Source organism: Macrosteles quadrilineatus, unplaced genomic scaffold (genome assembly GCF_028750875.1).
Source record: "Macrosteles quadrilineatus isolate MER2022 unplaced genomic scaffold, UCM_ALF_1.0 Scaffold_1__1_contigs__length_201487025, whole genome shotgun sequence".
Lineage (NCBI taxonomy): Eukaryota > Metazoa > Arthropoda > Insecta > Hemiptera > Cicadellidae > Macrosteles > Macrosteles quadrilineatus.
In genome coordinates, this window is record NW_026542594.1 from 105,126,841 (window position 1) to 105,153,343 (window position 26,503).

The window sequence follows — 26,503 nt, forward strand, 5'->3', positions numbered from 1 at the left end:
CCAATCAGGCATATAGAAATTCCCTTAGCTGCTGGAGGTTTGCAGCAAGGGGGGTATTTTGTTCTAGCTATTGAACTTTTTTAGTTTTGACCTGTAATTTCTTTTGATTTACTTAAATCCTCATTCATAAATAAAGACTGAAGGTTCCAACAAATGCTTTATGTACTTATTAATGTGGATTTGTTTTATTTTCAGTTCAATCACAAGACAGTGGCCCAAGTTGCATCAGACGTTCTACTGCTGCTCACTGACCATTCTCAAGTGCTACTCAAATACTACCCAGAAATACCACCTCGGATTGTTGAGGTACTAATAGCTATACACTTTTAAAACAAGGTGCTTAACCTATTTATTACTCTGACGCTTGCAGATATTTTTCTTGCTGTTTTACTTCAATATGTCCCCAAGATTTTGGAGCAAACAGATCAATTTATATTGGTGTTAAATAGCAGTGGAAGTTTAATTTTATTCTGTTGTGAATTTGATTCTATTGTGATTCTGACAGTGTTTTAAAGAATCTTTTGACATACCACAATGTAAAAACCCTTTCCACTCAAATTAACGGGAGGCCCATTTACTCACCAGCTCCATTTAATTTTAGCCAAATTTGCACACTTCATTTATTTGCCAAAAAAACAAATACTGTCTTTATTTGTAGAATGCTGGTAATTTTTTTCCTAATTCTGTATGAACCAAAGATCATATTTAGGATATAGAAACCAGTATATATATTTAAAAAAATTATTATACATTACTCATAAAAAAAAAAAAAAAAATTTTTTGAGAAAATAAAAAAATTGGAATAACAAGATTTTTTACAATTTTTTTTATAGAAATAAGAGTATAAAAGTGTTTTATTTACATTGTGTATGTCCTTATATATATATATATTGAAGTGATTTCATAGCTAAAAGACACAATTTTATGCGAAAAAAAAAAATATATTGAAAAATATGAAATTTTGCAAAAAAAAGTTTTTCTGAAAATATCAGTTTTTGTAGCGACTAATATCTTTTTAGGCAATATTAATTTTGCTGTTGCTTAGAAACCAAATATTTATGATGTAAAGAGAAAAAGTATTTTTTCTTCAAAACTGTATTAGCTGAAAAACATAAATAAAACAAGAACTAGGCCTAAATATTTTATCTCGCTTGTACGCTACTCCGCTTCAATCACAAGCAAGAATAGGCCTAAAATAATAATAACATAAAATAAACACAAGTTATATAAGAATTTAAACAGTGTTTTTGTCAAAGAACTAGACATACCTCATTACATCTTATAGTTTTTCAGGGTATGGTAGCGTTCAAAGCACTGCCCTGGGTGAAGGCCTGGTTTTCTTGCACATGTAGCACAGAAATACACTGTTTCTCTTCTCTGTCCAGCTTTCCTGTTGCTGCAAACAGCACAGTCCTTGCTGTTGCTTTTTTCATTGGCATAAATAAAATGAGGTTTTTTATCTAGCCTATCTTCTTGGTCAGCTGAAGAAGGACGACCTCGCTGTGAATAAGATTTGTTACGTACACCAGAAACAAGTTCAGTGATCAGCATTTCCCAAAATCTCTTCGAATCAATGGGAGTTTTCCCCTTATTCTGTAAGTCCATGTTGTATAGAAGGAGACTGTTGACAACACATACTTCCATAAGCCAGAACCACAGTTTTCTCCACCACACTTTAGATTTCCGAACAAACATGTAGGACGAAATGTAATGGTCGGCAGTGTCGACTCCTCCCATTCTCTCGTTGTAATCACATACAACAACTGGTTTGGAGACAATTTCATCTTCTTTTCTTCCTTTTTCTCTTCTTTTTACTAATTGCATATCCGAGTTATGATACGAACTCATCATGATTACATGTCTCTGGTCCCGCCACACTAACACCAAGACATTGTCTTTGTGACGGTAGGCTGCTGTCTCATGTTTCTTCAAAAGACCCTTTAGCCTTTTCTTATTTACATTACTGGGATTACCTTGTCGATTTGAATTAACTGTACCAGTGAGATGCATTTTCATCTTTAGCAACTCTTGAGCTAATGACAAACTTGTATACAATCGGTCAGTATATATGTGGAAACCGCAATCTGGCCCACATACTTGCTTCACTCTTAGTGCCAACAGCAAAACAATTCTGGTAGTGAATTGCAAGTCAGGATAAGGTAATATCTGAGATGTAGCTGAGCCATAGTATGGCTCAAACGTGAAAATGTATCCTGACGTGGCATCAGATACAACAAAAACCTTTAGACCCCATTTAATCGGTTTTTTGGGGTTGTACTGCTTGAAGTACACTTTTCCTTTGAACGAAATTGTACTTTCATCCATAGAAATCTCATATGGAGGGACAAAGTACTCTGTAAACTTAGTCTGAAGGTAAGCAATTATATTTTTTAGCTTGTCCCCTCGTGATCGGGCTGGTTGGGTACCACCAGTACTCGAACAGTGTAAAGTTCAAAATATTTGAAAAAATATTGTTCTAGAAAATACACGGCTAAAGAATGGCTGATTATAAAGCCAATCTTGAGCAAAGTAGTCTTGCAGCGAGGGTTTAGTATTGAGTCCCATGTTTAGAACCACTCCGATGAATGCTCTTATCTCCTCTAACGTTACATCCGTCCACGAGTGCCAGATTGAATTTTTTTGCAACGGCCTCTTATTAGAAATGACAACCTTAGCATGTTTATTTGTCTCAGTAACAATAGTTTCTAAAAGTTCATCTGTCATAAACAATTGAAAAAACTGTAATGGGCTATTAGGTTTGTAGCCTATTGGGGGTTTGTAGCCAGATTCCAAAGTGTAAGGGAAGTGGGGGAAATCTTGGTCAGTATTTGTGTAAGTCCTATAGTTATGATCTTCATTAGGCTTGTTCTTGGTTTGGATAGGCCTAGGCCGAGCCTTTTTACCCTGTGTGCTAAGACTAGACTTCTTTTTGGTTTTTGAGACTTTAGTTTTTCTCGATCCGCGCAAATGTCTACCTGTTGTAAGTTTGGTTGATTGTGAAGAAGGTCCTGATTCAGTACAAACTGGGATAGAGCTAGGTCTCGGTCTGTCAAGTTTTAGTCTTTTTGATTGACTCAAAATATTGGAACAGCTTGGTTCAGTAATTACAGGTAATTCGGTATGCCCACCGATACTTACATTATGTATTCCCAGTATTTCATCTAATGTCCCAAAGTTTACATCATCTTGTTGAAAAAAATGATCATCAATAGGCCTATGTTCAACAGGCAAATCGGTACTTACATTATGTATTCCAGGTATATCATCTAATGTCCCAAAGTTAACATCATCTTGAAGATAAAATGGATCAATATGTTCAATCGGCAAATCGGGATCACTATTATTATCACCATCTTCATCACTATTTTCGTCGTCGTCTAATTCTGGATCGGTTGGATCTGAACTGCTATTTGATAATAAATCGTCTTCAAATAACAAACCAGCTATATCAGAATCACTTATATTACTTGTTCCATCAGCAATTTTGCGATTTAGCAACGAATCATCGCCGTCTTCATCCATTTTATGGGCTTACGTAACAAGAACTAACTAACTAACTAACTCAAATCATAACAGTTCAGTCAAACACGAAAATAAACAACTAACTGAAAATATCTGATTGTATGTAAACAATAATAAAAAGTAAAAGTAAAGCACGCAATTCGATAATAACAACCCAACTACATGCGGCAGTAAACAAACTAAGCAACATTTAGTAAACAGCTGCCGTGCAGTCAGTCAGCTGCCGCTACAGACAGCAGTTCAGTTAACGAGTGAAGACGACTAACATAAGCTCTAAGATTTAATATTGAGCATTGAATATTTGTTCAAACGGTTCTGAAAAAATTCCCCAGATGGCAGCAGATGTCAAACATCAACCCTAGTGGCGAAATAAATAACTATGTATGTCCAAATAAAAGTACAGTACGTTGTCATAGCGACGGCGGGCCTGGCCCAACATTAGAGTTCGTGCGGCCATGACGCACGGCGGGGCTCCCCCGCCGCTTGAGCGGAAAGGGTTAATACATTGATGATGTGGTTGCATACAATGACCTGACAATGTTCTAAGGAACGAAACTAGTTGTCATACCAGCAACTGTGGTTGGATAAGGTAATTCTTATATTTTATCAATTATATATTTCAACCAAGGGTCACAATGAATAACATTTAATTTGATATCTTTAGAAGGTAGAATAGCATTTTGTTTCCAAAAAATAAAGAAAACCTTCTGACTTTGACTATAAGACCTCCCGATATGATGTTCTAAATGTTGTATTGCGGTTTGAAGGTGTTGGCCAGCACACTGTCACACCTGATGCCTGTGGGAGACTCAGATATGCTGACATCACTGGTATTTTGTTTGGGAGAGTGGACCATTAGGCGTCTCAAAATGATGTTCCAAATGTTGTATTGTTGTATTGCTGCACTGGTGTTTTGTGTGTTGTTATTCATATGTGTTTGAGAACATATGGTATTAGAATATTATTTGTTTATTTTTTGTTGGTAAACATTCTGAATCTTGGTTTATTGTAAAAGCTACCTAATAAAGTATTTGTCTTATTAAAACTATATTTTAATTTAACTTACGGTAACACTACATGGTGGCAGCGGGTTTTTTATTGTTTTAGCAATACAGTACATAAAGATGAAAGGTTTTAGTGTTCCTTCCCAGAACATTTTGATTTTAAAGGAGAAAACTGGTCTAAATGGAAAACCCGTTTCTTGCGCTTTCATGCGGTATCTGGGCTCACAAATGAAGACGAACCATATCAGGTAAACACCTTACTATATATGATGGGCGAAAAGGCCGACAGCATATTTGAATCATTTAATTTGACATCTGAGGAAAGTAAAAGTTTCAAAACTGTTTAAAAAAAAATTTGATACATATTTCGCTCCTTCTAAAAATGTAATCTTTGAGAGGTACATGTTTCATACTAGGATTCAACATGAGGAAGAGCGTGTTGAGAGTTTGATTCATGATCTGCATGATATGGCTTCTAGATGCGATTTTCCTGCTTCTTATAAAGATGAGGCTATACGAGATCAACTTGTTGTAGCGATTAGAGACAAAAGTTTATCTGAAAAACTACAAATGAATGCAGATCTAACACTTGATTCTACTGTCTCAAATGTTAAGCAAGCCGAATCGGTTAAAATGCAACAATCATTGATGAGGTCCAGGTCTTCTGAACATGCACTAACTGCAGATAAAGGCACTTCAAGGACTTGGGGCACTAAATTTTCTCAGAAACCTCCAGTTGATTCCAATGCGTCCAGTACCAATTACTACAATCAATGCCAGTGGTGTGGTAACGCTCAACATGAACGACCAAAATGTCCTGCCCGGAATATTTTCTGTCGAAACTGTAACAGGAAGGGCCAGTTTGCTAAATGTTGCCAGTTCAAAAAATGTCAAGGAAATAAATTCAAATCCTCTTCAAGATGAAGTTATTAAGAGTGACAAGTTTGTGGGGTCTATTAATCCTCAAAAGAATCCTAAAGCAAAATGGTCTGCTGAAGTTAAACTAAATGGAGTATGTATTCAAGCTAAGATAGACACTGGAGCTGACGTTTGTGTCTTGCCCCAATCACTTTATAAGTTGAAATTATTTATGTACCCACTAAATTCAAGTAACAAAGTTTTAATTGGGCCTAACGGATCTGTCCTTAATATCTTGGGTGTATTTGAGGGTACAATCCAGTACAAGAATCAATATTGTAAGTCTCAGTTTTATGTAATATCTGGTGCTGATAGAACCCTGTTGAGCAATGAAGTTAGTGAAAAATTGGGTCTAGTTAAAAGGATGTTTCAAGTCAACTCAACTGGTTCATTTGATCCCTCTACATCATATCCTAAACTTCTCAACGGTCTTGGTGATACACAAGCTCATTATAATATAAAATTAAAGCCAAACGCTAAACCGTACTCTCTCAAAGTTCCAAGGCGTGTTCCCCTACCCTATAAAGATGCTGTAAAAAGAGAACTGGATGCAATGTTGGATAAAGGTGTTATTGTGAGAGTAGACACTCCAACTGACTGGTGTTCACCTCTTGTCATTGTCCCTAAAAAGGACAATTCAATAAGACTTTGCGTAGATTTTACTAAACTTAATGAGAGTCTTAAACGAGAACTATATCCTGTGCCCTCTGTAGACTACACACTGGGACAATTAGATGGTGCTAAGGTGTTCTCAAAACTAGATGCTAACTCGGGTTATTGGCAAATACCCATAACAGAAGAAGCTTCATATTTGACTACTTTCATCACACCTTTTGGAAGGTTCAGATTTTTACGACTCCCTTTCGGGATTTCCACTGGTTCAGACTTCAGAAGTATTCCAGCGTCAAATGTCTGAATCACTTGAAGGCCTTCAAGGTGTTGTTTGCCATTCCGATGACATAACTATATACGGGAAAGATATGGAAGAACATGACAAAAATTTACATAGTGTTTTGTGTAGGCTACAGGAAAAGGGCTGGACACTTAACAGATCAAAATGTGTGTTCCGGCATGACAGTATCAGTTTACTAGGCCACCTTGTAACTAAAAATGGTATTAAGCCAGATCCCTCTCGTGTTGAGGCTATCCAAAAACTCAAGACGCCAACTAATGTTAAAGAACTAAGGAGAATTCTAGGTGTTGTCAATTACGTAGCAAAGTTTATTCATAATTTGTCGACCATAGTTCATCCACTACATGCTTTACTGCAAAGAAATACAGAATTTGTTTGGGGGCCTGATCAAGACCCCCCAACAACCTAATCTTTAACTAAATGTTAAATCTACTAGATGTTAACTAGATGTTTAATCTTTGGAAAAGATTAAACTGTCATTGATGTCCGAACCGTGTCTCGCTTTATACAGCATGTCTAAAGAAACGTTCCTCTCAGCGGATTCCTCGTCATACGGTATTGGAGTTGCACTACTTCAGCTTCAAGAAGATGGAACTAAACGTCCTGTGGCCTATGCTTCGAGAAGTTTGTCATCAGCCGAACGTAGTTGGGCTCAAATAGAAGCTCTAGCGATTGCATGGGGGTGTGAACGATTTGAACACTTCATATTAGGGTTGCATTTGCTATTGAGACAGACCATAAGCCCTTGCTATCCATATTCAAGATAAAAGACTTGGACAATATTACTCCCAGGCTTCAGAGAATACAACTCCGACTGATGAGATATACATATGATATTACCTACACGCCCGGAAACAGTTGATTTTGGCTGATGCACTGTCTCGAGACACAGAGAACTCTGAAGAGGAATGGGAACTTACAGAGGAAATCCTTGCTTATATACAAAATATTGACACTACTCTACCATCAGTTTCGGATGAAAGGTTGCGAGTAATAAATCAAGAAACTATGAAAGATGAAACTCTAAAACATGTGTCTCAGTATTGTGTGAAAGGTTGGCCAGAAAAATCTAAGATTCCAGAGGACGTATTGCCCTACTGGTATCATAGAGAAGATATAAGTGAGCAAAATGGCATACTTCTCTTTGGAAGTCGTATTATAATACCAAATTCTTTACCAAATTACCAAATTTACCAAATTACCAAATTTGATTTGATTTGATTTAGTAGTGCTAAATCTTTGCAGTGATCTTCTGTTCCTCCGCAAACAACCATCTTGCGTTTGAATGATATAGGATCGAGGTGCAGGATGTTTGTTTAATATAGTTCCTTCTTGATTCCTGTCCTTTATATGGACTTGAGCTCCAACAGGTAGAGTAGGCAATTCTGTGGCTCTATGTCTTTTGTCAAAATAAATCTTATGACGATCAATTCTTGCTTCTTCCTTTTCCCTTAACTTTTCAGCGTCTACCAGATAGGGTCTTAGTTGATCAGACATTATTGGAACATAAGTGCGGATCCTTCTCCCGAAAAGTAATTCCGCTGGACTTTTCCCATTTTCTAGAGGGGTTGCTCTTAACATAAGTAGCATTTTGTAGGGATCATCACTTTTTTCTAAGTGGTACTTATTGCTACTTTGACTGACTTGTAAAACAAACTATAAAGGTAACCTGAAAAGCGGTTAGACACGACTAGCAAATTAGAGCAAAGAATAGTAGTGGCCGGCTTTACCTTTAGCATGTAGACGAGTGGGCTTTGTGTTATATTATCTGGTGTTGTTGGATGTATCAATTCCTTGACTTCCGCTGGTTGTTGGCTATTGTTATCATGTTGTAAGCATGTTGAGGTTACTACTGTAGTTTCTTGTTGTTTCATTGGTGATTTCACCGGACTGTTACAAATCCGTTGAGGTGAAACTATTGTTGGATTAGGAATTGTCGCATTTTCTTCTAAGACGCACTCATTCACCCTTAAGTGGTCAGCATGAGCAAAACGGTAGCGACCTCCCACCAAAACAGTATAAGTCATGGGACTTATGACTTTCTTTACAACCCCCGGCAACCATTTTAGTTGTTCTTGACGCACACTTTTTACAAACACCTAATCACCTTCATTAAAATGGCGTGCACACCCTCTTCTGGTGTTAGTAGATTTCTCAATCTTGTGATATTTGTCTTCAATATTCTTGTCCAGGTGCGGTTTGAGTAAGTCAAGACTAATTCTGGGTTTAAATTTAAACATCATTTCAGCAGGTGTAACACCTGTAGTAGAGTGAGGTGTGTTTCTATACATGGAAAGGAAATTATCAATTCGGTGTTGCAACGTTCTATGTGATCCTGATTTTTCATCTTGTAACAATTGTTTGATAAATGCATTCTTGCTCGTCTGCACGGCACGCTCGGCCAATCCATTGGACACTGGATGGTATGGTGGAGAAACTACATGAGTTATACCATTAGCTTTCAAAAAGTCATTGAATTCCTTCGATGTGAGTTGAGGACCGCCATCCGTAACGACCGTGCATGGTAATCCAAATGTAGCAAAGCAAGTTCGAAGTTTCTCAATTGTTCGCTGAGAAGTAGTAGAAGTCGTATGCAACACATCAATCCATTTTGAGTGATTGTCAACCACAATCAGGAATTTTTGATTTTTAAATGTGGCGAAATCTATGTGGAGCCGTTGCCACGGGTGTTTAGGCCAAGACCAGTGTTGTAGAGGTGCTAGAGGTATGGCGTTACGTGTTGACTGACAAATAAGGCAGGACTTTGTCAGATCTTCAATGTCTCTATCTAGGTTCGGCCACCAAACATAACTACGTGCCAGATTCTTCATACAAGAAACACCTGGATGCTCAGAATGTAAAATTTGCAATATTTCCTTCCTGTGAAGTTCTGGGATGATTACTCTTCTGCCCCACAACAAACAACCACTATCAACAGATAGCTCCAGAGCTCGAGCAAAATATGGTTTCAAATTTTCTTGACCAACATGATTAGGCCATCCATTCAAGGTGTAATCTGTAGCTTTAGACAAAACTGGGTCATATCTAGTGGAAATGCTGATTTCTTTGTGAGTTATCGGTAACTCTGACGTGGCGGAGAAAAATGAGATGTCACCGTCATCTACAGTCTCATTCGTGCTTGGCAGACGGGACAGAGCATCGGTGTCATACGCAGACAAAATTATCGCCCATCTTTGGATTCTAGCTGCAGCTAATGTAGGGATTCCCTTGTTGGGTCCAAGTAGGAAAGTTAACGGCCGGTGATCAGTAGCCAGCAAAAAACGTTTTCCATACAGAAACACATGAAATTTCTTGACAGCAAACACCAAAGCAAGTGCTTCCTTTTCCAGTTGGGAATACTTCTCTTCAGCCGGGGTCAATGTATGGGAACCAAAGGCGATCGGCCTTTCAGAGTCATCAGGCATCTGGTGAGAAATCACAGCCCCAACACCATACGGGCTCGCATCGGCTGCAACAACAATGTCCAATCTAGGGTCGAAAGGCACAAGTATCGCACTTCCAAGCAAAAGATTTTTGCTTTGAACAAATGCATTCTCACATTGGGATGTCCATTCCCATTTAGAACCTTTATTTAACAAACGATACATTGGATGTAACAAAGTAGCTAGGTTGGGTAAAAATTTCCCATAGTAGTTCAAAAGTCCTAAGTATGCTCTCAATTGTGTTATATTTGTAGGCTGAGGAGTTTTAACAATACTCTCCATTAATTCTTCGCTAGGATAAATGCCGTTAGCATCAAGTCGGTGACCAAGAAAAGTTAGGCTACTTTTAAGGAATTCACTTTTATCACCGTTTACTTTCACACCATATCTCAATAGCCTATCTAGGACTAGTTCTAAATTTTTGTGCATTTCGGAAGTGGTACGTGCAATCACTAAAATATCGTCTAGATAGCAAAAAACATTCTTCAAATTAGCTAGGATCTTATCCATGGTTGACTGGAATATGGTACCAGCGCTGGTTATTCCAAAAGGCAAACTTTTGTACCTAAATAACCCTTAAGGCCCCGGCCACACGAGGCGGTTTAACCGCGCGAAGTTAAGCCGCGCGAAGTTAAGGGCTTCGACAACACATTGAATCAAATGAGAGTGGCCACACGAGGCGAAGTTTAGCCGCATAACAATAAAAGGTTTAAATTACCTGTATCCGTCAAGTGATCCTGGTTTGTAGTTGATTGACTACAGCCGTTTCATGTTGTAAAAACACATCTTCAGGTCAAACGTATATACATTGATTTAATCCATGGAATGGTCGTCAAGGTTTAAAGTTCACAAAAATAACACATACACGTACACGAAAACATTAACATAAATTGGCCAACACAAAAATACGAAAAACGCGTGATAGGCATCGGACACGTACGGCGCCGCTAGAAGGTAGGTCATGACTGTCGTGTGCCGGAAGTGATAGCCCCCCACTATCAGCTGTTATCTATTGTGGTCTAAGATGCGTATGGCGGCATTGTAAACAATGTTCGACTCGAATGAGAGTTTTTCATTTAAGATGTTATCAGGCTGTTTTTTTGAAGCACGATAAATTTCAAATTCTTCTAATGTGTCCATGTATTTTCCTTTGTTACATAAATGGAGAACGTTGAGATTATTGTTTATATCTGTATAGTTGTGGTTGGAGTTAATCAAATGGTTGGAAAATGCCGACTTAGAGGAAATTTTAGGCAGGTGTTCTTTGAATCGGGTGGTAAATGATCGTGACGTCTGGCCTATGTAGAAGCTCGGGCAGTCGTTGCAAGACAATTTATAGACTCCGGTTTTATTGAACTTGTTGTCTGCCCCTTCTCGTTGGTATCTTGATTTTAGCATCGAGTCAAGTCTATTTGACGTCTTGAATGCTACAACGATGTTACTTTTTGTCATCTCGCTTCTTAAGGTGTTATTAAGAACAACGCCATACTCAGCACTGACGTATTTTTTATTATTTTCCCCATCCAAACTCGGTCTGGTTGTGTTGGAGTGTTTTTTAATGAGTTTGTCAATTAAGGAAGGTTTGTAACCGTTGGATACAGCAATGTACTTTAATATGCAAACCTCATTCTTGTAATCAGTATTGTTGAGGGGAATGGACAATAGGCGGTGGACAAAACTATTATAAGCGGCAATCTTGTGGCTGTATGGATGGTGTGAAGATGCGTGTATTGTCTGATCAGTCGTGGTCGGTTTCCGGTATATCTTAAATTGCAAACTATTTTCGTTCTTTGTAATAGTGACGTCCAAGAAATTTATTGAATTGTTGTTTTCGGTTTCTAGAGTGAAGCTTATGTTGGGATGGATACTGTTTAAGAATGTTCCAAATAGTTTTAACTGTCTCTCGTTGCCATCAAACAAGATCAAAGTGTCATCGACATATCGGCAGTAAAATGACAACTTGTTTTTATGCCGGTTATTATCTGACCATAGGTGCTGATTTTCGAAATGGTTCAAAAATATCTCAGACATGATGCTGGAAAGGGGGGAGCCCATTGCCAAACCTTTATTTTGAATGTAATAACTGTTCTCGAACATAAAATAGTTTTGTTTTAATACACAGCTGACTAGATTCATTAATTCATTTTTGGCTTCTTTCTGTAATTTAGAATGCTTCTCTAAATTATTTCTTAGAATATTTATTGTTTCATCAACAGGTACATTAGTGTATAAATTCACTATGTCAAACGATGCAATAGTATGTGATTTTTTAAGCCTGATATTTTGAACTCTTTGTACTAGATCAACTGTATTTTTGATGCTGTGATTATTTTCAAGGACTATTTCATTTCTAATGATTTTTTCTAATTTCTTAGCGATGTTGTAGGCAGGGGAAGGTCTAAAATTGACTAACGGTCTCACAGGAACATTGGGTTTATGTATTTTTGGTAACCCTCGTAAAATTGGTGGTTGGGGGTTAGTGACCTTTGCATATCTTATTTCGTCTTTGGACAATAGATTAATAGATAGAGAAATTAATTTATTTATTTCCTTAGAGAATGATGTAGTGGGATCGTGGCGTAGTTCATCAATATTATTATTTGTAATAAAGTCGTGGACTTTGTTTACATAGTCATCTTTAGTAAGGAAGACTAAACAGTTCCCCTTATCGGCTTTTGTGATAAGAGCGTTGCTTTGTTGCAGCTTGTCCCTTATGTTTGCTGCAACTTGTTTCAATGACCTGTACTTAGAAAAATACTTTATTCTAGATGTTGGGTTGTTGATTGTTTTCTTTACTTTATTGGAAATCATCACTCTAGTTGTGTCTCGTGCTTCGGTTGTTTTTAAATATTTTATTGCTGTTTCGGCATTGAATAATTCGGATATTAGGCTATTTTTACGGTCATTTGGGAAGTTAAAATTTGGGCGAGATGACAAAAAGTAACATCGTTGTAGCATTCAAGACGTCAAATAGACTTGACTCGATGCTAAAATCAAGATACCAACGAGAAGGGGCAGACAACAAGTTCAATAAAACCGGAGTCTATAAATTGTCTTGCAACGACTGCCCGAGCTTCTACATAGGCCAGACGTCACGATCATTTACCACCCGATTCAAAGAACACCTGCCTAAAATTTCCTCTAAGTCGGCATTTTCCAACCATTTGATTAACTCCAACCACAACTATACAGATATAAACAATAATCTCAACGTTCTCCATTTATGTAACAAAGGAAAATACATGGACACATTAGAAGAATTTGAAATTTATCGTGCTTCAAAAAAACAGCCTGATAACATCTTAAATGAAAAACTCTCATTCGAGTCGAACATTGTTTACAATGCCGCCATACGCATCTTAGACCACAATAGATAACAGCTGATAGTGGGGGGCTATCACTTCCGGCACACGACAGTCATGACCTACCTTCTAGCGGCGCCGTACGTGTCCGATGCCTATCACGCGTTTTTCGTATTTTTGTGTTGGCCAATTTATGTTAATGTTTTCGTGTACGTGTATGTGTTATTTTTGTGAACTTTAAACCTTGACGACCATTCCATGGATTAAATCAATGTATATACGTTTGACCTGAAGATGTGTTTTTACAACATGAAACGGCTGTAGTCAATCAACTACAAACCAGGATCACTTGACGGATACAGGTAATTTAAACCTTTTATTGTTATGCGGCTAAACTTCGCCTCGTGTGGCCACTCTCATTTGATTCAATGTGTTGTCGAAGCCCTTAACTTCGCGCGGCTTAACTTCGCGCGGTTAAACCGCCTCGTGTGGCCGGGGCCTTAAGGGTTATTTAGGTACAAAAGTTTGCCTTTTGGAATAACCAGCGCTGGTACCATATTCCAGTCAACCATGGATAAGATCCTAGCTAATTTGAAGAATGTTTTTTTAACAGTTCTAACTGTGTCTCTTCCCGTAGCATGCTCACCTTTACTACTTAAGAGGGGCCCCAACACCGACCCCTGCGGAACTCCATGGCGGACCATCTGCATCTGTGAATTAAACTTTTGGATGTAATTATATTTACTTGAGAAATCTGATTTATAATGTTCTATCTCAACATATTGTTGCCTAAGAAATAGGTAGGATTTAAACCAATATAATTCTTTGTCATGAATACCTAATTTTGATAAAGTGTCGATAAGATTTTCATGCGATACACTATCAAATGCCCTTGTTAAATCAAGAAAAATGCCAATTACTTTTTCTCTCTTATCCACTGCATTTATTATACTTTCAATAAATTCAATAACTGCAGTGACTGTCGATTTGCCTGCTTGAAATCCATGTTGTTCTGAATCCATTAAGTTATGTTCATTTAAAAAATCCATCAATTGTATAAAAACAACTTTTTCTAAGATTTTTGAAAAAACTGGAAGAAGTGAAATTGGTCGGTAACAGAAAACATCGTTTGGTTCCCCTTTTTTGAAAACTGGAATAATTTTTGCTATATTGAGTTTATTAGGAAAGATGCCTGAAATGAGAGAAGAATTTACTATATGTAAAAGAGGTTTTAAAATAGCAGGAAGAACTTTTTTAACAGTAATAATTGAAACATCATCATAGCCAGTAGAATATTTGTTTTCAAAAGATAATATTAATTTTTCAAGATCTTTCTCATCAATTTGCTTGAATTTGAATTTATTAATGGAAATTAAATGCTGAGAATGCACCACACTACCTTTTCCTTGAAGAATTTTAGGAAGAACAGAATTATCAACCACAGACACAAAGAAATCATTGAAACTATTACTGACCTGGAGAGGATCAGTAATAAATATACCATCTCTCAAAATATCAATGTTACATTTTGAAATCTTTTTGTTGTTTACCTCTGAGTTAATTAATTTCCAAGTTTGTTTTGCTTTATTCTTTGCATTATTTACTTTTCTATCAAAAAACATTTTTTTTCCTTGTCAATGCATTGCTTTAGTTCAGCTTTCAACTTTTTAATGGTTATTTTAAGACTTTCATTCTTACTTAATCTAAATAAAATTTATAATTCTTTAATCTGTCTTTTTTTTGCATATTATTTCTTCAGTAATCCAATTACTTTTTTTGAAACAATTTATCGCTGTTAAAGTTTTAGGGAAAAATACATTAAAATAATGATTAAATATACTATAAAAAACATCATATTTCTTATCTATAGGCGCCTGATAGACTTCTAACCAAGTTTCTGTCAATAACTCTTTCTCAAAAAAATCATAATTATTTGTTGAAAATTTCCTTATTAGTTTTTTTGTTATTTTTTTACTGTTTTTGTTTGAGCATGAAACTTCAAAGAGTTGAGCATCATGGTCCGAAATACAAGTTACAATACCTGTAATTTTACAATCTCTATTCTCTATATTACTTATAATGTTATCAATAGCACTCTGTGAATTTAAATTTACATCTATCCTTGTTGGAAAATTTACCCAGTATGACAAATTATATATCTTTAAGATATTAACAAAATCTTTGTATGTTCTATCTTTATTTAACACATTTATGTTAAAATCCCCTGCTAAAATTATATTTGAAAAACGTTTACTTAAAATACTACACAAACTTTCAAATTTATTCAGAAAATTTTTAATCAAACATTTTTTGGGAGACCTATATATACAAGCTATTACACAATTTAAATCAGCGAAAGAGACCTCAGCAAGACAACACTCAAATTCTTTCTCTTCTAATAGAGATTCAACAGCAGGTATTAGGATTTTTTTACTTTTAATGTTATCTTTTATCATGATCATTACTCCACCTCCCACTTTTATAGATCTAGCAAAATATGAACAAACTTTGTAATCTGGAATACTAAAAACTGATATTTCTGGTTCTGTCATTTTGTGTTCAGATATTGCCAAAACAGTAGGTTGGATTTCTGTGAGATTAATTTTTAAGATGTCTAATCTGGATGATAGGTGCTGTACATTTTGATGAAATAACAGTAGATTTGAAAAACTTTTAGCTATTTTGGGTCTGTCTGATGACTTACTTGAGAGTTTAAAAGGGATTTTTCTAGTAGGTCTGTTATTGTAGTTATCTAATGGTCTAAAAAAACATTACTATTTACAAGCTGTGTGATTTCAACATTAGTATTTACAAGGCTTACATCTAAATCAATACTAGTATCACTAGACTCTGTGTTACCAATGATCTGGACTACACTCTCACTATTGCTCTGCTTTTTTTCACACACTTTCACTATTTCACTATAGGCAAGATGACCAGGAACTACAGTGGACTGCAAACATGATTGGTCATCAGATGTGAGGTCAACTACAACTGTTACAGTTGGCTGGTGGTGGGTAGTGCCAGGTGCAGGTTGTGGGTTGGTTGGAGCAGGTCCTGGTTGAGCATTAGGTGTTGTAGGAGACTCCTCAGCAGCTGAAGTCAGGGGCAAGTGTGAAGATGAAATTATTAGGTCTCGGAGACACTGTACAAAAACTGGGTGTGTCAGTCCATTACGTAAATTTCCTGTTGAGGTTTCATCAAATGTGACAATTAAGATGGATGCACCAGTTCTGCTGCAGAATTTTTTAAGATTAGCAATAAAGTGATGAGGAGGTATGCGATCCCGCACACATCCCATAGGAGAACAAATTAATTTCTTGAAGTTTTTGTTTTTGAAATCTTGTTCTAACTGTTTGAAGGCTTGGTTGTAGTTATTAAGATAGTTGCTGTAGTTCCCTGAGTTAAGAAAATATTTAGGTTTCGTTACCAATCCATAAATTGCTGCTCCATTTTTAGTTTTCTGAAATGTTAGATCTTTAGCACAGAAATCTTTTTCACATGGTTTTCCAAATTTAGCTTTGAAGACTTTGGCTACTCCTTGACTCATTTGCTTTCCATCACTGAAATCAGCAGATATGCAGTGTGCAAAGGCCACCTGTGGTGTGAGTAGCCTCCGGATTGCGAATAATAATTATGATAGTGGTTTAAATACCTTATTCTTGCAATCCAATTGTTGTCTTCACAACTAGTTTCAATGATAAAGCTTCATAAATTATATTTTATTTATTGGTACTGAACACTGGTTTTTAATAGAACTCACCATGAAAACTCCAAAACTAACATAAACACAACAAACAATAATAATAATAAATATTACATCATCTGATTTAAGACAGAATAAATGTCACATGTCACATGTCCTTTTTTTCAATTTCAATCTTTTTTCTTTTCCATTTTAAATTGTCTCAGTTGGCACCGGTTTCTTCTGAAAACTGCTCCGCTGTCCATTTGTACCAAATAGGAATTCGGACTTTTGTGTTTCTTGACAACTTTTCCTTTTGCCCATTCTCGAGTTCCCTTTTGGACATAAACTTCTTCGCCCTCCTTTAATTCTGGAAGTGGATGAGCCGATCTGTCATAATATGTTTTTTGTTTTTCTTGGGCTTGCTTCAAATTTAGAACTGTTTCATTGGTAGGGAAGAGTGGTTTCATGGAATCTTTAGTAGCAGGAAGAACAGTCTTTAGTAGTCTTCCCATTAGCATTTGAGCAGGTGCTCTGAGATTAGCTTTAGGAGTATTATTGTAATCGATTATGGCCAGGTTTGGATCTCCCTTGGTCTTTAGCGTTTTAGACAGCATTGACTTTAAAGTTTGTATAGCCCTCTCCACCATCCCGTTAGATTTTGGGTAGTACGGAGACGAAGTTATATGCTCAATTTTATACCTTTCTGTGAACGTGGAAAACTTGTGGCTATCGAACGGAGGGCCATTATCGGAGTGTAATTTCTTAGGCAGGCCATGAGATCTAAATATCTGTGTCAATCCTGCAGTTACTGAATCAGCTGTTGTTCTACTCATCTTCTTTACTTCCACAAATTTGGAATGATAGTCAATCACTAGCATGTGATTGGTATTGTTAATTTTGAAGAAATCAACTCCAATTTCTTCCCATGGGATTTCTGGCACTGGATATGGTTTAAGAGGTTCTTTTGGGTTTGATCTTTGGTATTCCTGGCATGTTGTACATTGGTCTACTGTGTTTTTTATGTCTCTCATCATTCCTGGCCAGTACCAAGCCATCTGTGCTCTGTTTTGGCACGAATTAATTCCTTGGTGTGAAGCGTGTAGTTGCCTCAGCATGTCGGGTCGCAGCTCACTCGGAATAACAAGTCGGTCTTCCATATATATCAGATCATCGTATAAATGTAATTGATACCTTTTTTCCCAAAAAGGGTGAGCTTTGTCATCACAATTTTGTTTGTGCTCAGGCCATCCATGTTCTATGTAAAAACGTACTTGCTTTAGTGCGGCATCCCTTTCTGTAGCATATTTATGTCTATTTACTACATCGTCATTAGCAAAAACTGCAAGAGAGTAAACTACCTCAGCTCCGTTGTCCAGATAACTTGTGTTTAAATGTTCATCTATTGGAGCTCTCGACAGGGAGTCTGCAATGAACATTTTTTTCCCCGGTACGTGAACTAATTTAAAATTGTATCTCATCAGTTCCATCATCATTCTCTGAAGCCGTGGTGATAGACTTGCTATAGGTTTGTTTATAAGACCAAGTAGAGGTTTGTGATCTGTCTCTATTGTGAAGTCTGTTCCATATAGGTAATAGTGGAACTTTTTACAACCATTTACTACTGCCAGAAGCTCTTTTTCAATCTGGCTGTACCTTTGCTGAGTTGCTGTTAAAGCTGAAGAGCTGTAGCCGATAGGATGGTCATTTTGAAAAACAACGGCCCCGAGGCCAAATTTGCTAGCATCTACAGACAAAGTAGACTTCTTTCTTCCATCAAAATAGGCCAAAACAGGAACCTTTGTTATCTCCTCCTTTAATGCTTCAAAACATTTTTGTTCTATACTTGTCCATATAAAAGACTTGTTTTTGCTCATCAGTAATCGTAGTGGTCCTGTTTTATCAGATAGATTATCAATGAACCTTCCTACATATGTAATCATTCCCAAAAATCTTTGGAGGTCATTTTTATCCCTAGGGCTCGGGTAGTCCTGAATAGCCTTCAGTTTGCATTCGGTTATTGAAATACCTTGTGGAGTAAGTTTGTGACCTAGATATTGGACACTTTCACGGCCAATCTGGCTTTTTTCTTTAGACAGCTTAAGTCCAAAATATCTTGCCTTTTCTAAGAAAGCAGCCAGTCTTTCATCATGTTCTTCTTTTGAGTTACCAAACACTAGGACGTCATCTATGTATGCACTCACTCCCTCCAATCCACAGGTTACATGGTCCATTGCTTTTTGGAAAATCTCTGGGGAACTATTCAATCCGAAAGGTAGTCTACAATAACTAAATCGGCCAAAAGGAGTAGCAATGGTGCATAACCGAAAACTATTCTCTGATAACGGTATCTGTAGAAATGCTGAAGAAGCATCCAGTACACTGAAGTATCTTGCACCATCCAACTGTGAGAAAATTTCTTGGAGCGTCGCCATTTTGTAGTGTTCCCTTTTAATATACTTATTAAGAGTTCTTGGATCAATACAAATTCTAACTTTACCATTTGGCTTCTTTGCTATTACAATCGGATGTACCCAATCAGTAGGTTCGCTTACCTCTCTTAAAATACCGTCTTTGACCATTTTATTTATCTCTTCCCTAACTGTATCATTTAAAGCTTTAGGGATAGCTCTGGCAGGAATAACTTTAGGAACTGCGGTATCTTCAAGTTTTATATCATAAACGAATGGTAATTTTCCTAGCTCATCACAAAATACATCATAAAATCTATCGTACACACTTTCACTTGGTTTAGTTATTTCATTTACTCTAGAAATGAGATTCAGTTCTTGGCATGTTTTAAGCCCTAATATGGGACAGGCATCTTCATTCACAATGTAGAATTCTGCTAAAAAATTTCTTTTAGAACCCCCCAGTGTACAATTTAGAAGGCAAGTACCTACAACTTTGATGTCATGCCCACTATAAGACTTGAGGCGTTTACCTGGAGTCGTCATGTTAGCGTCAGGAGCTATTTGTTGATAAAGCTTGTAAGGAATAACATTGACGTCGGCGCCAGTATCGAGCTTAAAAGATATGTCAACCCCATTTACGGTAATATTCTGACACCAACTATGTTTTGAGTCTACAGTGTTGACAACAATAGTTTCAATACTTAAGTCCTGACTCTCGCCACTAATTCCCATTTCATTAGGTTCAATGTCCTCATTAGATTCAATGTTATGAATGTTTTGGGCCTTACAGGCGTTTGCAAAATGATTAAATTTCTTGCATTTTATACATTTCTTTCCCCAAGCAGGACAATTTCTGTAATTGTGAGTTTTTAAACATTTAGAGCAGACTTTAACTTGTCTTTTATTTGTAATGTTACTCGAATTTGGTAAAGTAATGTTATGAATTTTAGATCCTACATTAGTTGTTTCGTCAAGTTGTGAATCAAGTTTCATTAGTTGCACTTGTTTTTTACTCTCCTCCCTAGCCGTGCAGTAGTGAATTGCTTTATCAAGTTTCAAATCACTCGTCATCAACAACCTTTCTTTACACGCTTCATCTTTAGTCCCTATTATCAATAGATCTCTTACAAGGCTTTCTTCCTGATCCCCGAACTGACATTTTTTTGCCTGATTTTTTAGACTAATTACAAATGACTGAACTGATTCGTCGGACTTTTGCCTGAGGTTAAAGAAAGTATACCTATTAATAACAGTGTTTACTTTAGGCTCAAAGTATTCGTCAAAACATTTAATTACAGTGTCTAAATTGTCTTTTTCCCCATCATCCAATTCAAAGGTGTTGAAAATGTCTAGGCAACCATCCCCCATTAAACATAGCAGTAAAGCAACTTTGATTTTCCCCGACTTTTTAGATTTTTCAGTTGCTTCCAGGTACAACAGAAATTTTTGCTTGAACTTAGTCCATTCATTTAATGTGTTGCTATTTAAATCAATAGCTGACGGAGGTTTTAAAAGGTCCATTATTCTATATAAGTTTGTATAGTACCTATACCGCTGCCACCAATGATAAAGCTTCATAAATTATATTTTATTTATTGGTACTGAACACTGGTTTTTAATAGAACTCACCATGAAAACTCCAAAACTAACATAAACACAACAAACAATAATAATAATAAATATTACATCATCTGATTTAAGACAGAATAAATGTCACATGTCACAGTTTCAACCTGCTAGGAGGTCATCATCAGGTGAGTACAAGGATGATATTACTTCATATGAAGGTCGTCAGTAACAGTTTTTTCACATTCACACAAACACACGACGAATAAACACATAGTGCGCACACATATACGGTCGATAAAAACATTGAACTCGACAAGCGGACCCGTGTTGATAATGCGGAAGTTGCGTCTAGACTGTAGGGTAAACAGCTGGTCAAGCATCACACGCATTTTCTTATCGCTCGTCGGTTCCATTCCCATTGTCTCTGCCCTCCCCTTCCCTCTCCAGTATTTCTATTGCAGTGTTGTACATGACGTTTGAATTAAAATAAAGTTGGTCGTTTAAAACATTATCCATGTCTGATTTGACGGCTCTATATATCTCGAATTCTTCCAGGGTGTTAATTTTAAACTTGTCCTGTGACGTATGTAAAATTTCCATGTTTTCATTAATGCTGCTGTAATTATGCTGATGAGTAATTAAATGTTCAGCAAAGGTTGAAGTTTGTTTTGAGGTGGTCTTCTTTGGTATGTGCTCCTTAAAGCGTTTGGAGAAAGAGCGGGAAGTTTGGCCTATGTAATACTTATTACAATCTGAACAGTTGATACAATCCTAAAATCCTATGGGAAGGGATGGAAAGAGGTCCGCGACGTAGGAAGTGGTGAAGGAAGTAGTAAAGGCGAGCAGTCTGGAGTGTGAAAACTGTTTATGACGATTAGATTAAGGAATCTGCAATCCTAAAATGCTATGGGAAGGGAGGGAAACAGGTTCACAACGTAGGAAGTGGTGAAGGAAGTAGTAAATGTGAGCAGTCCGGAGTGTGGGAACTGTTAATAACGATTAGATTAAGGTATCTACAATCCTAAAATGCTATGGGAATGGAGGGAAACAGGTCTGCGACGTAGGAAGAGGTGAAGGAAGTAGTAAAGGCAAGCAGCCCGGAGTGTTGGAACTGTTAATGACGATTAGATTAGGGTATCTGCAATCCTAAAATGCCATTGGAAGGGGGAGAAACAGGTCCGCGACGTAGGAAGTGGTAAAGGAAGTAGTAAAGGCGAGCAGACTGGAGCCTGGGAACTGTTTATGGGTACTACATTAAGGTATCTACAATCCTAAAATGCTACGAGAAGGGAGGAGAGGAAAACAGGTCCATGACGTAGGAAATGGTGTAGGAAGTAGTAATGCTAGCAGTGCAGAGTGTGGGAACTGTCTGTGGCATTTATGTATCTGCAATTCTAAAATGGTATAGGGAAGGAGGGCAAACAGGTCCACGACGTAGGGAGTGGTGAAGTAAGTAGTGAAGGTAAGCAGTGTGGAGATTGGGAGTGGATTAATGTATCTGCAATACTTTTCAGAGTAAAGTAATTATTTTCCCCGAGCAAAGCTCGGTCCCCAGGTACTTAGAATATTATTTGTTTAGTTTTTGTTGGTAAACATTCTGAATCTTGATTTATTGTAAAAGCTACCTAATAAAGTATTTGTCTTATTAAAACTATATTTTAATTTAACTTACGGTAACACTACATTTTGTTTGGGAGAGTAGACCATAAGGCCTCTCAAAATTATGTTCTAAATGTTGTATTGCGGTTTGAAGGTGTTGGCCAGCACACTGTCACACCTGATGTCTGTGGGAGACTCAGACATGCTGACATCACTGGTGTTTTGTTTGGGAGAGTAGACCATGAGGCTGGCCTCTCAAATGTTGTATTGCTGTTTGAAGGTGTTGGCCAGCACACTGTCACACCTGATGTCTGTGGGAGACTCAGACATGCTGACATCACTGGTATTTTGTTTGGAAGAGTAGACCATGAGGCTGGCCTCTCAAATGTTGTATTGCTGTTTCTAGGTGTTGGCCAGCACACTGTCACACCTGATGTCTGTGGGAGACTCAGACATGCTGACATCACTGGTGTTTTGTTTGGAAGAGTAGACCATGAGGCTGGCCTCTCAAATGTTGTATTGCTGTTTCTAGGTGTTGGCCAGCACACTGTCACACCTGATGTCTGTGGGAGACTCAGACATGCTGACATCACTGGTGTTTTGTTTGGAAGAGTAGACCATGAGGCTGGCCTCTCAAATGTTGTATTGCTGTTTCTAGGTGTTGGCCAGCACACTGTCACACCTGATGTCTGTGGGAGACTCAGACATGCTGACATCACTGGTGTTTTGTTTGGGAGAGTAGACCATGAGGCTGGCCTCTCAAATGTTGTATTGCTGTTCCTAGGTGTTGGCCAGCACACTGTCACACCTGATGTCTGTGGGAGACTCAGACATGCTGACATCACTGGTGTTTTGTTTGGAAGAGTAGACCATGAGGCTGGCCTCTCAAATGTTGTATTGCTGTTCCTAGGTGTTGGCCAGCACACTGTCACACCTGATGCCTGTGGGAGACTCAGACAAGCGGTTGTTGACGTCACTGGTGTTTTGTTTGGAAGAGTAGACCATGAGGCTGGCCTCTCAAATGTTGTATTGCTGTTTTTAGGTGTTGGCCAGCACACTGTCACACCTGATGCCTGTGGGAGACTCAGACAAGCGGTTGTTGACGTCACTGGTGTTTTGTTTGGAAGAGTAGACCATGAGGCTGGCCTCTCAAATGTTGTATTGCTGTTTTTAGGTGTTGGCCAGCACACTGTCACACCTGATGCCTGTGGGAGACTCAGACAAGCGGTTGTTGACGTCACTGGCGTTTTGTTTGGAAGAGTAGACCATGAGGCTGGCCTCTCAAATGTTGTATTGCTGTTTTTAGGTGTTGGCCAGCACACTGTCACACCTGATGCCTGTGGGAGACTCAGACAAGCGGTTGTTGACGTCACTGGCGTTTAGTTTGGAAGAGTAGACCATGAGGCTGGCCTCTCAAATGTTGTATTGCTGTTTTTAGGTGTTGGCCAGCACACTGTCACACCTGATGCCTGTGGGAGACTCAGACAAGCGGTTGTTGACGTCACTGGTGTTTTGTTTGGGAGAGTGGACCATGAGGCTGTCTCCTCAAACCCTGCTCACAACCAAAAATAACTCTTGCCTTCTGCTATCCATATTTAAGGTATGTAGGGTGCCTGTACCAGTGAATGACCGTATTGTGTAAGAAATTTTATACAAGATTTCTGGTTTGTCTTGTGAACCACGCCCTCGCAGGTGCCTTAGAAGGTGGCAAATTAGAAGAATATGTCAAAATTCTAATTTATGAAAAAAAGGGTGAAAAAATGGATATAAAAGAAGAGCTGCAAATATACCTACACTAAAAAGAATACGGCGACCAAATTCTCAATGTAATGCAAAAACAAAAGCAAAATCCAATACATGAAAAAATCAGACAAATCAGGGAAGAATCTTGCACATTTACATGTTAAAAAATACACCTAACCATTTAATCAAAAATTAATATGAATTCAAAACATATGTTATTAACTATTTATTTATTTTATTTGTTTACATACTTTTATATAGCTCGTACTGTGATCATGGCCTTAGTGCCAAAATACGTATCAGTTTAAATAAAAATGAATTTCAGGGTACTCTGGTTTTTATTATTTCGCTTATTAATATATATTTAATATATATTTATATATGTGTGTCCGTTAGCGCGATAACTCGAGCAAAAATGATCCGATTTTGATGAAATTTGGTACAAGCGTGTAAACCTACGTTTATTCGACCGAGTTCGCGATCCAGCATAATCGGACCATGGAAACGGGGGTTTATAGGGGGTTTTATGGGGTAAAAATGGGTTTTTCCCATTTTTGACCCCAAAAAACAAAAAGATTTTGCAATTTCTTTCGAAACCATTTTGTAGAGCTTAAAAAAAGAAATTATTTAGTATATTGAAGTGCTGTTGTATGCCTAACGGTCACGGAGAAAATTCAAAAAAAGTGTAATTTAAAATTCTCATGTTATTATTATGGAGAAAATGAAACTTGTTGTAGTTTACTTGTTTATGGATATACATTGATAAAATTTAGCAAATTATTTATTTCATCCTATACTATTGACATATGGTCATAAAACACTTTTTTTACCTTCCCCGTAGCAGCAAACCTAAGCACTCGTTAAATCTAATGTTATTTAAATAAGGGAATAAATATGTCTTATTTATGGAAATATTTTAGTAAAAATGTAATCAGACAAGTTGAAATTCGCTTAGTCTGAAGGTTTGCTGTGGCGGGGGTATTTTCCTTTTTGTTGGTAAAAAAAAAAAAAAAAACAATAATATACAGATTTACATTAGAATCATAAATGTTGCTTACAAAACAAAGTCAGGTTGTCGTTGAGGTTATTCCACTTCATACAAAATATTGATTAAACACAAAATTTTTTTTTTGTTGTTATTTAGGCCTACTTTACAATCTGTTCTATTATATATTGAACAATAAGTAAATACTTTGTAATTCGAAAAATTGACTTTGGAACATTAAAAATAGCTGTTAACCACTCTCAACAACAAATTTTTCAATAAAAACTCTTTACAAAAATCTGAAGGGCAGGTCCAGAATTGATGGCCTCTTAAGTCTGTAAATTGTATCCATGTTGTTTAATAAGTTAAGAGCTAAATGATTTTGATGAGATTCCAATTTCGTAATATATTGTTCACTTATGGTCATGATTTCGTCCTTAACTGTAGGCATCTTAAGGTCTTGATGTAACACTAAAATAAATCTCAAATTTTAAAGTGTTAGTAAATATACAAAAAAGTGTATAGTAAATATTTAACATATGTTTTGAAATCAAAACGAAGCAGAAGTTTACCTCTTAATCTTGAATAATTTATTCGTTTATCAAAGAAGTTATTAGTCAGTGAGGTTATTTCATGTTCCTTCAAAACAACAATAACCTTCAAATTAGAAGAAAAAACTTCATGATTTTTTCAGTCATTGTAAGTTAAATTCCTTTGATTTGAGCCATCTCCTATGATTCTACTACTTATCGTACGCTTAACTAATTAACTTAAAAATACTGTTTCTTCATAATATTGCCAAACGGCTAAATCATTTTCCAAAATAAACTTATCACACACTTTTTAAATAAGTTCTATATTTCGGCATAAGCCTTCTTCAGGAACAAACAAACAATCATTAACATTGTTTGTTTGTTCATGAAGAAGGCTTATGCTGAAATACAGAACTTATTTAAAAAGCGTGTGATAAGTTTATTTTGGAAAATTACTTAAAAATACATGAGTTTGCGAATTTCATAGTAAAATAATTGATTTCAACATTCTAAGGTAACATTATCCCTAGTTTTATATAGTATACAGCACATTGCAGAATTGACTGGCAAATGAGTTTAATCCAAATGTAATACAGTAGACTCCCTCTTATACAGACTCCTCTGGACCGAGGCCAGTCCGAATAACGGTTTTTCCGGTTAAACCGACATCCCCAAACACCCGTTAAAACGGACCGTTTGAACGCATACTGTATACAGTATTTGACTTAAATTTAGGAGATCATTGTATTTAGATACGTGATCAGTGGTCTCAAATCTTTCCTACGAGAACAGTCGATTCAGTACCGCCCACTTCCTGCCGATCTAGTCCGGTTAAACCGATGTGCTGATAGAAATTGTCCGGTTAAAGAGATG

General features: G+C 37.0%; 1 protein-coding gene across 1 annotated transcript in view; it reads left to right on the forward strand.

Moving 5' to 3' along the window:
• The window catches only part of LOC129004524 (probable Rho GTPase-activating protein CG5521), a 247,406-nt gene that overhangs the window by 150,958 nt on the left and 69,945 nt on the right, over positions 1-26,503 (forward strand). The window contains exons 26-27 of the mRNA XM_054433140.1: positions 196-306; positions 23,808-23,969. Coding sequence (XP_054289115.1) covers positions 196-306; positions 23,808-23,969 — 273 coding nt within the window. The remainder of the gene's footprint in view (positions 1-195; positions 307-23,807; positions 23,970-26,503) is intronic.